Here is a 14,796-nt window from a genome sequence, read left to right as displayed (position 1 = left end):
CACCACACTGTATCAAGGTACAAACTATCAGCATGCCTTATATCATTGTGGATGTTACCTTGATCACCTGGCTGAGGTAGTGTTTGTCTGGTTTCTGTAATATATCAAGTTACTCTCCTCCCTCTCCCTTTTCATACTGTACTCTTTGGAAGGATATCACTCTGTGAATCCCACTTTTTAAAATCTTTTTGTTTTGCCATGCCACGTGACTTGCAGGATCTCAGTTCCCCGGCCAGGGATTGAATCCGGGCCACAGCAGTGAAAGCCCAGAATCCTAACCACTAGGCCACCAGGGAACTCCCAGATGTGAATCCCACACTTAAGGAGTGGGGATTTATGCTCCACCTCCTTGAGGGCAAAATAGCTGCATAAATTATTTTACCTGTTTACTTTTTATCTGTCCCCTTAAGTGTCATTCTCTTGAGTCTGAAATACTCAATAGTGAACTAATTATTTACAAAGTAGTAACACATTCCATTGCTAAGCATAAAGAACATTGTAATGGAAGCTAAACGTTTTCTAAAACTCTTCAATAACCAAATAACTATTCATCCTTACACCATCCCTGTGAAAATTTACAGTTCCTCTTCTGCTACTTTTGATGTGCTATTTTTGCTTTTAGAAACTAACAAACAACAAATTTCCCCTTTCAATACTAAAATTAGACCTAGTGTTTAGAGTATTTCTCTGAAATTGATATTATCCTGTAGAACTCCAACCCATACAAGCTATAGAGATGCTATCATGGTGCCATGATCTTAAAACAAAGCCAATACAAGTTATTAACTCATTTAAAAATTATATACCTATATCTATATCTATCTATACATATATCCTATACCAAGGCATACTTAAAATAAACTAAAATTCATAAAATTACAACATGCGTTCTTTAACTGGTAAGTGTGGGTTTATTGTGATATGGCCTGCTGATGCACAAACTCCCAACCTTAAGTCTCAAATATATTTATATATATCAACAACGTAAGTTTCTAACAAGGGTGAAAGTGGTCTTTCTGAGAATCATTTACATGTTGTCCAGTTCAGCACACTGGGTAACTTTATGAGGACTCACCTGAACAATGTCCCTTCGACCTCAGTGTGAAGAAAAATTCTGTTTTTGAAAAATTATGTGGTCACTTCCCCTTTCCTCTCCCTATAGTCAAGTGTGTGCTTGACCTCTATAAAGTGGGAGGGATATTGGGAAAAGATGTTGATTCTGTGCACTAACATCTTTGAGTTAATTTTGCTCTTAGTGTGTCTCCCCAACCCCAACACCTTAGCACTGATACATTATATACGTAGTTTTGTAAGCTGTTTCAGATCCTATTTGGAGGAAGGCAAGGTAGCAGAAAATAAACACACATAAATAGAGTGTGTAGTATTTTGTGAGTGGTGGCAAATAAACCAAGCAGTTCCCAGAAGGGAAAACAAAGTGAGAGAATTGCTTCCAAAAATGAAAAAGCTGAGTTGATGAAAGTGCCAAAATTCTTTGGAACTGTCTTAGAACTTTCTGAAAACTTGGACCAAGAACTTTTATTATGTGAAATGAAAGACTGAAGAAGTAAAACATAATACATCGAATGAAGTGAATTCTCATCGATGGAATTCATGGCTATCATCCCTGAATCTAGACCAAAAGTTCCAGATTTTGCTCAATTTAAGACAAACCTCTTTTAACTTACACTTGAAAGAAAGCAATCCAGATCCTCCCTCCCGCCATGTGATATTACTCTCCCATCCATTATCCTTCCAAAATAGACATTCTGAGACAATTTACAGTCGCACCGTTTCCATCCTATCGGGGTTCTTGGCTTTGACATTCAAAAGGAAGCTGGAGGCGCGGTAGGTACCTCCGGCGCTCCGCGGTGAGCGTCCTTTAAAGCCGCCGCCAGCCAGCGCCGCTGTAACCCCGCGCACCGGCCGGTCGCCGGCTCCTGTCCCTTTCAATCTGCGCCGAAGCGGCGGCCGGATCCCGGGGACTCCCCGCGCTGGGAATCTCCCGCCAGCTGCGCGCTGCGTCCCGGCGACTGCAGGAGCACGTGGAGAGGCCGGGTAGCCAGACCGGCAGCTCCAGCCCAGCCCGGCGGCGAGATGGAAGGTGAGCCTCCAGCCCGCTTATTTTCTAAAGGGTCTTTAAAATGCTCTACCGGTGCACGCAGCAGAGAGAGTTCCTTCTGAATCTCGGTTTTGCTTCTATTTATTTCTTTTGTCAAAAGTAAATATGAGGCATTTCAGAGGGCTAAGCGTGTCGGTTCTCATACATCTCTCATTTGCTCCCCTTCCCCCACCCCCCAGCTTTGGACAGTGATAACTTCTCCACAATTTTATTTCTTAGGGGTTGTCAGGGGTCAACTCTAAGTCTGCAGAGGAAGAGTCTTATGGGGTGTCCCTGAAATGGCAGCAAGCCTGAGTTGGAATAACTAATCCTTTTGCATGGTTTTTTCGTCCATGGTTTCACTGTCTATTGGAATTAGGCTAACCTGAGTAACTTCTTTAGAATGAAAGGTGACTTTTTTCTTCTAAGGGTAAAGGCTGTCATATGGGAAGGTAAATTTTAAAGTGTTGGCGCTTGTGGTTCCCTTGGAACTCGATCTTCTAATGATAACTTCTTTACTCAAAGCAAAAATCAGCCTCACATTGTTTCGTTTGAATTAATTTTGAAAGTCATAAAACTATCCTCGCTTCTTAAAAAGTATTCAGTATGTACTTCCTTGGGATAATTAAAATTTCACACTACTGTTGTAAACTTGCCAGTGGTCTTTTCGACAAGTGTTTCTAAAACCTTGAAAATGGCAGACGCATCTCAAGTTGCGGGGAGGTGGTGACAGAAAATCAGAATTTGTGAGAAATGTATTCATTCTATTAATAAATGAGATACTGACACCTAATTAAAATGTTAACTTGATAAATATTACGAATAGCATGGACATTTTCTTCATAATAATCGAAGGCTCTCTTATTGCCAATGAACCTTGATCTTTGGCAGCTTTAGGTCTAGGGTATATGAACTTATTAAAACTTGATTGAATACTTTAGGACATGAGATAAATTTTGTTTCACAGTATAATTGAGTGCAATACTGTGGTCTTAAATCCTCAATTTGCACGTGGGTATGTTTATAATTTTTTAAAACTGGCTTGGCCCTTATGTACATTTTTTTCCCGCTAAGTAGAATGCCAAATGATAAGTCAATGAACAGTATGTATGTAGAAAATTTTAAATGACCATTATTGAATAATACTTCGTGTTTTCTCTTATGCAAAACTCTCTCTGTTTTAAGTTTTTAAAAATTATCAAGGTTTAAAAATAACTGAAAAATTTGCACTTTGACTATTTGAAAAATGGTTTATGACGTGTAATTTTTAACATGTAAAGATTTCATTGGCCGAGAACAGGAAAAAAATTAGGTTGCTGTACACTATGAAAAAATAATTTTAAAAATTCTCATGCTTTAATTATTACAAATGAATTGCTGAATTTGTTTTTGTGAAGTTATAGATCACTACTTTAACACTATTTTTTCCTAGTCTTAATCATTTCACTTCTCAAGAATAACATACAGAATACTGTAAGACAGTGGAAACTGGAATGTTTCTCTGTACAGGTTAAGAGTTCCGAATTCATTTATTTAATGTGAAATAAAGAAATTATTAACTAAATAGCATAATTTAAGATATTAAAGCCCTGGGCTTCCCTGGTGGCGCAGTGGTTGAGAGTCCGCCTGCCGATGCAGGGAACACGGGTTCGTGCCCCGGTCCGGGAAGATCCCACATGCCACGGAGTGGCTAGGCCCGTGAGCCATGGCTGCTGAGCCTGCGCGTCCGGAACCTGTGCTCTGCAGCGGGAGAGGCCACAACAGTGAGAGGCCCGCCTACAGCAAAAAAAATAAAAAATAAAATAAAATAAAATAAACAAAAAGGTTAGTGATGTGATTTTGGCTATTCTAACATTAGGTCCTTGAGGACCAGAGTATTTGATGTAGCAAAATATCTGGTTCATTATAGCCACCCAAGATTGGCTAATCCGGCTCATGCATTTGATATTTAAATAAAGTACTTTCATATTATCTTGATATTTTGGTCTCAATCTAGAATTTGACCTATAGTGTATACTTCTCATTTCTTGGCAATATAAGCAAGTAGAGCACTTTATGGAATACTTTTATTTTCTGCCTAATTTGGGGGTCAAATTAATATGCTATAGTTTACTGTGAAATGTGAGGCTATATAGTCAGTCATTCCTTCAGCATATAAAATCTTTTTAAAAAATTCATTCATTTTTTTCATTCATTACCAGACATTTATTGAGTTTCTATGTGTGAAGATGTCAGATGAAATAAGCTTTTGAAATAGAAATCTTGTCATGTAAAAATGAAAAGACAATGCATATAATAAATCAAAAACTATAATTTTTTTCTTTTCTCGCGATTTGTGATCCTAAATATTTTCTATCCAGAGATTCTTTATGTTACTAAATTTTGTTATTTGTGCTGTAATAATATCCCTTCTGTCTGATATGGTTGAGAAATGGGTGGTTCACAAATAATGAATTTTACAGGTATTGGCATATTTCTCATTTAATATATGACCTTTTATTTCAACAATATTGGATAGAAATCTTTCTAAGAGTATTTATTACACAGCCCCCTGCTTTGTAAACAAGGTCCACAAGAGAAAACTTTCTCTTGGTGACCCAGGCTCACTATTTTGACCATCAGGTAACGTATTGTTCTATAGTATTTTCTCACGGGGTTTTGAACTGTGTAGAGCTGAATGCCCCTACACTAAATATTCCCAGGTTATTGTGTAATTTTTGTTTCCTTCTTGATGTCAGCTTCTCACCACATGGCTTTTGTGATAGCCATTTTTCATTTCTGGGTTTCTTTCTATGCTCTGGATGGTTGGAATTTACAGAGATATAGCCTCCAGATGGTGAAGTTTACTAGTCCTGTATTATGAACATGTGAAAGTTGAAATGGTAAAATTCAAAGGAACAAAAGCCGCAGAAAGGCCATGGGGTCCAGGTAGAACATAATTTTAGAAAATTCCCGGGCTTCCCTGGTGGCGCAGTGGTTGCGCGTCCGCCTGCCGATGCGGGGGACGCGGGTTCGTGCCCCGGTCCGGGAGGATCCCGCGTGCCGCGGAGCGGCTGGGCCCGTGGGCCATGGCCGCTGACCCTGCGCGTCCGGAGCCTGTGCTCCGCGACGGGAGGGGCCACAGCAGTGAGAGGCCCGCGTACCACAGAAAAAAAAAGAAAGAAAAAAGAAAATTCCCGTTTGTGCTTCCTATAATCCAATATGCTATTTCACACTTCCATGTCTTTGCTAAAAATTTCACCCCATTCTTTACCTAGTTATGCCTACTCATCTTTCGAGACTCTTCTGAGGCATTATCACTGTGAAGGACCTCCTTCTCATGACTTTCCCTGGTGGTCATTTTTTTGAAAAGTGGTCACCAATTTTTCTTTTCTTTTTTTTTTTTTAAGAGATCAAATTTTTTTTTTTTTTTACTTTTTTAAAAATTTATTTATTTATTTATGTTTGGCTGTGTTGGGTCTTCGTTTCTGTGCGAGGGCTTTCTCTAGTTGCGGCGAGCTGGGGCCACTCTTCATCGCGGTGCGCGGACCTCTCACTGTCGCGGCCTCTCTTTTTGCGGAGCATAGGTTCCAGACGCGCACGCTCAGTAGTTGTGGCTCACGGGCCCAGGTGCTCCGCAGCATGTGGGATCTTCCCAGACCAGGGCTCAAACCCGTGTCCCCTGCATTGGCAGGCAGATTCTCAACCACTGCGCCACCAGGGAAGCCCTGTCACCACTTCTTCTGGTGGTCAGTCATTCTACTCAGTCCCGTCACCTCCCTCCAGCTAGGCTAAGGACCTTTCCTTACTGTGCATACTTCTGCCAATTGTATTGAAATTATTTATGGATTTAAGTGTTTATTCCCCCACTGGTCTTTAAGCTTCTGAGGGCAGAAACTGTGTCTTATTTTTGTATGCTCAGTGCTAAGAGCAGTTTCTGGTTCATAAAAGACCTTCAGAGTTTGTTGCATTCAGGTTTTAAAATGGTGGTGAAAAGTAATTTTCATTGTTTATTGTGATGCCTTTTATTTAATTAATTTTTGTGAGTAAGGGATTGGTGCTAGCAATTCTTTGTTAGAACTCAGAAAAATTTTAAGGTACTTAAGTGGTATAACAGAAAGAGAAAACTTAGAAAAATAATGTTATTGGTTTTTAGGCTAGAATATCACTTAATGCTAAATCTTATCTTTACATCAGCAGGTTTCAGGATTACATATTAGTCCATTAAAATATGGATCAAATATGAGGGGAAACTTGCTTTCTGAATCAGTAAGATATATAGATGGTGCTATAAAATTAGCATACATTTTTCCAGTGATACCTTTTTTAATACATTGTTATAAGCTTGTCATCAATTTATAAATGTATATATTTACACTTACTTAGGACTAAAAGATTATTGGTAGATCTTTTATCAGACACCCAATATTAATAGGCTGCAGACTCAAGCTGTAGTTCTAGACCATGTATGAGAAGAGCTGAGTGATTAACACAGAAACTGGCCTGTAGTAAGTGCCCAAGAAATGCTTTTTGGGTGTGCTAAATATTCATTAATTATTGTGAACAGAGACTCTAAACATCACAAGGACATAGAGTATACTCTGCTATCAAGCCTTTTAAAAATACAACTCTCTCATTAACTGGTACATTCACAGTAATTAGAAATCATAAGGATGACCCTAAGGCCTTTTGAATCACTTTTTTTAAAGGATGAAATGATGAAACAATAATCATATTTCTATTATATGTGGATTATTTGAAAAGTGATCTATATATAATTCTATTATTATTGCTATATAATCTATCAAAATATTTTAATCCCCAGTGATCCTGAATGAGATCATTTTTTCAGCCTTAATTGAAATTTGCTTTTTGCATCCAAAATTAAAGTTCTTAGAGTCCAGAGTGGTGTAGGGTAAATCGAAATAATTTGGAGTTGATACCATATTATATTGGATATGTGTCCCATCTAGGAGATATAAAAAACTAAGTGTTGGGCTTCCCTGGTGGCGCAGTGGTTGCGAGTCCGCCTGCCGATGCAGGGGACACGGGTTCGTGCCCCGGCCGGGAAGATCCCACATGGGCCCGTGAGCCATGGCCGCTGAGCCTGCGCGTCCGGAGCCTGTGCTCCGCAACGGGAGAGGCCACAACAGTGAGAGGCCCACGTACCGCAAAACAAACAAACAAACAAACAAACAAAAGACCTAAGTGTTTAATAAGGGATATGAAACAGAATAAAAGCATTTTTGGAACAGTACTTACTCATTGACAAAAATTCAAAATCAGCTTACCTTCTGACTTATATCAATGGAATTGGCAACATATCACAAATTGTATTTATTAACAAGTGTTCTTAGAGATAACATTTTTGGCACATCAGGTTATTTGTAGGTTTATAAAAGAAACTTTTTTAAAATAAGAGAAATGGAAAACATTTCAATAGCATCACTGATGAAACAGCGCATAACAGTATTTTCTACTCTTAACTCTTAATTATCTAAGGATTATTTATCTAGGTTTCATGCTTATTTTGGTCATTAGTACACCTGTAGCCCCCTCTAGACTGTCAAGTTCCAAAGGGTAGGGATCTTTTTATCACCAGTGATAACTAGTACCCAGCCTGGTCCCTAGCACATAGTAGGACTGTAGTCATATTTATTGAATAAATTAATGAATGGGTTGCCTGTGTGTTTGGTCATTTGACTATTTATTTGTTCAGCTTTTATGGTAAAGATAGTGAAGAAAATAGTGACATGGAAACTAGTTAATTTTGCTGGTTAATTCGTCAGAGGTGCTGTTAAAGGTTTGATAGAAGAGTTTGGAATGTTGCCTAAATCCCACAGGATGAACACTGTTGTCTTTTTCTAATCCAATATTGTCTCTACTCTGGGCAAAATAATGTAGTGAAATCTAACTTTTGGGTTTGTTTAAAAAGTTTGCTGCATTCTTTGCAGTGTTACAGTGAAGCACTGCAATTCCCACAGTAAACTCTTTCTTCACAACAAATGTGTTGCTTCTTAAAGTTGAGAATAACATATTTTACTTAATTTGAGTTCTGTATCACAGCACTATCAGTTTATTTGCAAAGTATTATCTATTTGAGAGACTATTGACATAGCAGAATATTTGGCACATCTGAACAATTTTACAAGGGCAAGTATGCACAGGAAAAAAAATACCAGTGCAGAGCCACAATCTTACTCATGTCACACTTATAAGTTTTTAGTATTTTCAAAGGGTTGGTTAAAAAGTTTTAGTTTTAGGTCAGAATATAAATTTTTATATGGATAATCCTCAGTGCATTAATATTTGGTAAATGATACGCATGAAAGTCAAATGAAAATTAAATCAAGCCTCTGCTGTACATTTGTGGTGCTCTCTACACTGTATACAAGCATATAATCAACTATTAATGAGCATTAACAAGTGGTTCTTTAATTACAGATATAAAGGCAGATGATGGGAAAATGATTAGTTGTTAAATATTAGAAAAATTAGTTTTTCAGACTGTAGCTATTATATATATATATTTTAGCTAATTAATTAATTTATTTTATATTTATTTTTGGCTGTGTTGGGTCTTCGTTTCTGTGCGAGGGCTTTCTCCAGTTGCGGAGAGCTGGGGCCACTCTTCATCGCGGTGCGCGGGCCTCTCACTGTCGCGGTCTCTCTTGTTGTGGAGCACAGGCTCCAGACGCGCAGGCTCAGTAGTTGTGGCTCACGGGCCTAGCTGCTCCGCGGCATGTGAGATCCTCCCAGACCAGGGCTCGAACCCGTGTCCCCTGCATTGGCAGGCGGATTCTTAACCACTGCGCCACCAGGGAAGCCCCTGTAGTTGTTATATTTTACATCAGCTATGATACAACTCCACATCTATTAAAAATATTTATAGGTTGGTGAGCATGATCTTTTTTTCCTGTCCACAGAGTCTATATTTTTCCTGTGCATATTTGCTCATGTAAAATTATTTAGGTAAGAATATCTCTAGAGAGACCACTGCTAGGTCTACCTAGCTGTTGACTCTTTCCTTCCTTTGCCTCAGATCAGTACCTGGCAGCCTTTTAGGAAGCTGTTCCTCATTCTAGGTTGGAATCTCTCTCTTTTCTGAAACTTAATAATATTTATGTCATCTAATGACTGCTAGAACCTAACTGCATTTTATGTACAAACATAAAGTATTCTTGCATGTTTTTTTTTTTTTTTTTGGGGGGTACGCGGGCCTCTCACTGTTGTGGCCTCTGCCGTTGCGGAGCACAGGCTCCGGATGCACAGGCTCAGTGGCCATGGCTCACGGGCCCAGCCGCTCCGCGGCATGTGGGATCTTCCCGGACCGGGGCACGAACCCGTGTCCCCTGCATTGGCAGGCGGATTCTCAACCACTGCGGCACCAGGGAAGCCCTCTTGTATGGTTTTAATACAATCTAAATTGTTTAAGAATGCAACTACTATATAAATTAAGAGAAGATGATTCTTTCTTTAGCTCGGAGCCAAGACTTTTGCCATTATTGATGCCGCCTGTATCTTGCATTTTTTGTCTCTTGCATTCATGATGATTCTATAAACACATCTGACCACCGTCTTATTATGTCTTCTAGAATAATTGTTGTGGTACATTTACATATTAAAATACAGATTATTTTATTATCATTTATTTCACCTTTATGTTACAGTTAGGGCTTTATTTTTAGAAAACTTGGATATGTGGATAGGTTATGTTTAATTTATGATAGTAAAGAGGTATTATAAAATTTTTTTTTCTAAAAGAGGGGGCACTTGGTCTTGGTAAGGCTGAGAACCACTCTAAGTTTATTATACTATGAGAGACCATCCACAGTCTGAATAAGATAATGTGTACAAAAATCACCTTGTATCTACTAGACACAAAGTTAGGGTCTGTTTAATTCATAAATCATTTACAAGGATCCTTTAGACCCTTGCTAATCTGTAAGTATGGTCTATGGGCCAGCAGCATTGGCAACATCTGGAACATGTTACAAATGCAGAATCTCAGGCCATACTTGCTGAATCAGAATCTGCATTTTAACAAGATTCCTAGGGCATTCTTGTGCACACTAAAGTCTGATAAGCATTGCCCACAGTTTGAAAAGTATTAGTGAAACTTATTATCACTCTCATAGCACATGTTGGATTAGTAGTGGATCATCTTTATATATGTATTTAGAATATATTTTTTATTGTTTAAATGCTGGTTTTTAAAGATAGCTGATGGGCTTCCCTGGTGGCGCAGTGGTTGAGAGTCCGCCTGACGATGCAGGGGACACGGGTTCATGCCCCAGTCCGGGAAGATCCCACATGCAGCGGAGCGGCTGTGCCCGTGAGCCATGGCCACTGAGCCTGCGCGTCCGGAGCCTTTGCTCCACATCGGGAGAGGCCACAGCAGTGAGAGGCCCGCGTACCACAAAAAAAAAACACAAACAAATAAAAGATAGCTGAGCAATGAAAGTTTTAGAACATTCAATTTTGACTTACCTTGTAATACAACATTTATAACACAATATAATTCAAAAGCCAGAAATCTTTATTCATTCATTCCTCATTCAAAAATATTTATTGAATGCCTGTTATGTGTCATGTATGCAAAATGCTGGCAATACAATGGTGAACAAGACAGCACTGCTTTTGCCCTCATGGAATTTACAGTCAGATGAAGAAGATAGGTACCCAAACAAATAAATCCCCAATGAAGTAAAAATTATTTGAAGTGCTATGAAGGAAATTAAAAAGTGCTAAAATGGAGAATAATGGTCGGCGCAGGGTTGGTGAACCTCTCCTCTGAATAAAAGGTCTGGCTAGAGATAGAAATTTGGTTTTCCTCAGCCCATAGATGATATTTAGTGCCATGGGAATGATTAGGATCACCTAAAGAGAGAATGTATTGTGAGAAGGGGGCTGGGGTTTGAGCCCTGAGAAGCATCTTACTTAGGTGGTCAGATAGAGGAGGAGGGGCTAGCATGAGAGGAACAGCACAGCAAGACAGGTGAAAAACCAGCAGAGTGTGGTGTAACAGAAATTCAGGAGAGGAGAATGTTTCATGAAGGAGTGGGTGGTTAGCTATGTTGAATGTTCTGGAAAATCAAGTAAGGTGAGGACAAAAAGCGGGGGTTGGTTTTGGCAACATAAAACTTGCTAGTGACCTTAACAAAAGTGTTTTTCTGTGGAGTTGTGGGGGTGGAAACCAAATTGAAAGGTTAAAGTGGGAATGGGAATAGAGGAAGTAGAAACATTGTTACAGGTCATTTCCCCCAGAAGTTTAGCTAGGAGGTAAAGCGGAGAAATAAGTGGGGCTGTTGCTGGAGAGAAATGTGGATGTGGATCGAGAGATTTTGTTTGTTTTTGTTTTCCAAAGATGAATGACACAAACTATCTGTAGCCTAAGTTTAGTGAAAAAAAAAAATCAAAGATCAAAATTGAAACATCTTTTTTTTTTTAAATAAATTTATTTATTTATTTATGGCTGTGTTGGGTCCTTGTTGCTGCGCGTGGGCTTTCTCTAGTTGCAGCGAGCGGGGGCTACTCTTCGTTGCGGTGCACGGGCTTCTCATTGCGGTGTCTTATCTTGTTGCAGAGCATGGGCTCTAGGCGCGCAGGCTTCAGTAGTTGTGGCACGTGGGCTTAGTAGTTGTGGCTCGCGGGCTCTAGAGCACAGGCTCAGTAGTTGTGGCGCGCGGGCTTAGTTACTCCGCGGCATGTGGGATCTTTCCAGACCAGGGCTCGAACCCGTGTCTCCCGCATTGGCAGGCAAATTCTTAACCACTGCGCCACCAGGGAAGTCCTGAAACAGATCTTGAAATCTCAATTCTCAGGAAAATTTGATTGAAGAATTATCTATCACTGAAAATATCTTCATATTTATTTGGTACATAACATGTAAATAAATTTCCTGTCAAAATTTTTATATGGCACCCAGTCAGTGGATGGTTGATAGAGATATAGTCTATAAAGAAGCTATAGAAGACTCATGAGAAACCCTTGAAATTCAGACTTTTTTTTAAAAGTGGGAAGATACTGCTATAATTGCATTTTTAAGGTTTGGGATTTTTTTTTTTTTTTTTTTTTTTTGGCCGTGCTGTGTGGCTTGCAGGATCTTAGTTCCCCGATCAGGGATTGAACCCCGGGCCTCAGCAGTGAAAGCACCAAGTCCTAACCACTGGACTGCCAAGGAACTCCCCTGGGATTTTAGATATTTGAAAATGTTTGTGTTCAATCGATTTTTTTAAAATTAAGGAGTAACTTATACGATGAAGTATACCTTTCTTACATATATAGATTGATTAATTTTTACCTATATATATTTTTACCTATACTCCTTCTAGGTCAAGATATGAAACATTTTACACCAGAAACTAACACAGCATTGTAAATCAACTATACTCCAATAAAATAAATTTTTTAAAAAGCTATGGAACATTTGCATCACCCCAGAAGATTCCCTTGTGCCCATTAATAAAACCTCCCTTTACCCCAAGTAAAACACTATTCACACTTCTGTCGTCATAGATGAGTTTTCCTGTTCTTGAAGTCCATATAAATCATACAGTAGGTACTTTTTTGGTGTCTGGCTTCTTTTGCTCGATACCTTTGAGATCCATCCATATTGTTACATTTATTAGTAGTTCATTCTCTTTTATTATTGAATAGTATGAATATACCACAATTTGTTTATACATAGTACTGTTGATGGCCATTCAATTGTTTCCAGTGTTTGTCTATATGATGAACATTCTTATTCATGTCTTTTGGTGGACATATACATTCATTTCTCTTGGATGTAATCTAGGGCTAGCATTTCTGGGTCATGCGGTAGGTGTGTATTTAGCTTTGATACATACTGCCAAACAGTTTCCAAAGTGGTTAGACCCAGTTTACCCTCCCACTGGCAATGTGGAGAGGAGAGTTCCAGTTGTTCCACATCTTGTCAACACTTGCTATTGTCAATCTTTTTAAGTTTAGCCATTCTGGTGGTATTTCATTGTTTTAATTTGTATTTTCCTGGTGAATAATGATGTTGAGTACCTTTTCGTATGTTTATCGGCTATTTAGATATTCTCTTTCCTGAAGTTCTGTGAGTCTTCTGTACGTTTTTTTAAAAAGTTGGATTGTTTGTAGTTTTTGTACTGATTTTGTAGGCATTTTAAAAAAATTTTAGAAACGTAGACTTTGTCAGATGTGTATTGCAAATATTTTCTCTGAGTCTGTAACTTGCTTATTTATTTTCTCTGTCTATTTGATAAATAGAACTCTTGATTTTAATGAAGACTAACTTATCACTTTTTTTCCTTTTGGGATTAAGTGCACCTTATGTCCTGCTTAAGAAATCTTTGCCTATCCAAAGCCATGAAAATATTCTCTTGTGTTTTCCTCTAGAAATTTGATTGTTTTAAGTTTCACATTTAAGTCTATTACCCACTTCAAATTGATGATTCTTGCCATCATAATAAGAACATCATAACTGTTTTTGACATCAGTTATTTTATAACAGAAACTAGGCATTTTACAGTTACAGAATGAAAATCTTACTTGGAATATGTTGGATTCAACCACTTATGCACAGTTTTTCAAAATATCAATGACATGAAATGTCCGTTCTTCCTTTTCTCTCTACATGTTCATTTGCTGGCATGTGATATCCATGGTAAAATATAAATATACTTATTTTTCTACAACTTTAGAGTAACTGACACTAAATATTGAAGTTGTTGTTTTAGACCTGTGCCCCACAGTCTATAATTTCTTCGCTAGAATTTAATCTAGGGAAAAAATGGAATATTTTGTAAAAAAGGGTAAGGTAGGAAGTATTGAAATGGTAACGCGGGCTGTATTTGATCCAATGTTCTTAGACAAGTAGTTTTGATGTTTCTTAACCTTTACCTTAATCCAAGGAGGAAGGGAAGGAAGTATTTCATGGCTGGAGAGACTACTCTCATTTTAAGGCATGCCCCCCTTTTTCTTTTTCTTTTTAAAATTATTTATTTATTTTGCCCCCCTTTTTAATATCTTCCTTTCCTCTCAATCATAGTCACTTGAGGTGTTTGAAATTAATTGGGCCTAAAATTTCTTCTAGTTCTGACTTTCTTCTAAGATTTATAATCTATATAGGAAAGCACCTTAAAACATTATTTAAATTTTTTGAAACAAAGGTGAAACTCAAGAAAGGAATCCTGCTTCTCTTCATAATGTGCCACTGACATTGTACCTTTGGACACTTACATGATTTTATATTTTTTGTCATTCTTTGTGTCTTAAATTTTGTTTGTAAAATGGGGAGAATAATAAATGCTATTGCACGTGTTTATCTTCCAGAGATGCTATGAGATAATACGAAATCTCACATGCACTCCTGGGCTAAGTGCTTGATGCCACATTTTTGGAGGACCACAGGCAAAAAAAACTGGGTTCAGAAGAAAGCTGTCACCATGGTTAGGGAACTGAGTGGTAGCATTTGCATAATAACTTATTCTGGATGTTCCCAGAAAGCTGAACTAGGACCTGAAATGGACAATTTAAGAAATTTGAGTTTCACTACATTTAAGGAGGAACTTTTTAAACCATTAGAGTTTTTCTGAAATGAAAAGGTATAACTTCTGTATGCGTGGAAGTGTCTAAGCAGAGACTTTACAACCCAAATAGGGAGATATTGGAGGAAATTCAAGTATCAAGTGTCAGGGGAAGGAGTGGTAAGGTAGTTAAGATACCTACTC

At 38.3% G+C, this 14,796-nt stretch overlaps 1 protein-coding gene across 1 annotated transcript in view; it reads left to right on the top strand.

Annotated features, from left to right (window-relative positions):
- Positions 1 to 1,883: 1,883 nt before the first annotated feature.
- IKZF3 (IKAROS family zinc finger 3) overlaps positions 1,884 to 14,796 on the top strand; it is an 84,620-nt gene continuing 71,707 nt past the window's right edge. The window contains exon 1 of the mRNA XM_007112534.1: positions 1,884 to 2,101. Within this exon, the coding sequence (XP_007112596.1) occupies positions 2,095 to 2,101 (7 nt within the window). The 5' untranslated portion in view covers positions 1,884 to 2,094. The remainder of the gene's footprint in view (positions 2,102 to 14,796) is intronic.

The sequence above is a fragment of the Physeter macrocephalus genome, chromosome 14, assembly GCF_002837175.3.
Source record: "Physeter macrocephalus isolate SW-GA chromosome 14, ASM283717v5, whole genome shotgun sequence".
NCBI classification, from domain to species: domain Eukaryota; kingdom Metazoa; phylum Chordata; class Mammalia; order Artiodactyla; family Physeteridae; genus Physeter; species Physeter macrocephalus.
This window is presented reverse-complemented; position numbering and strand designations above follow the sequence as displayed.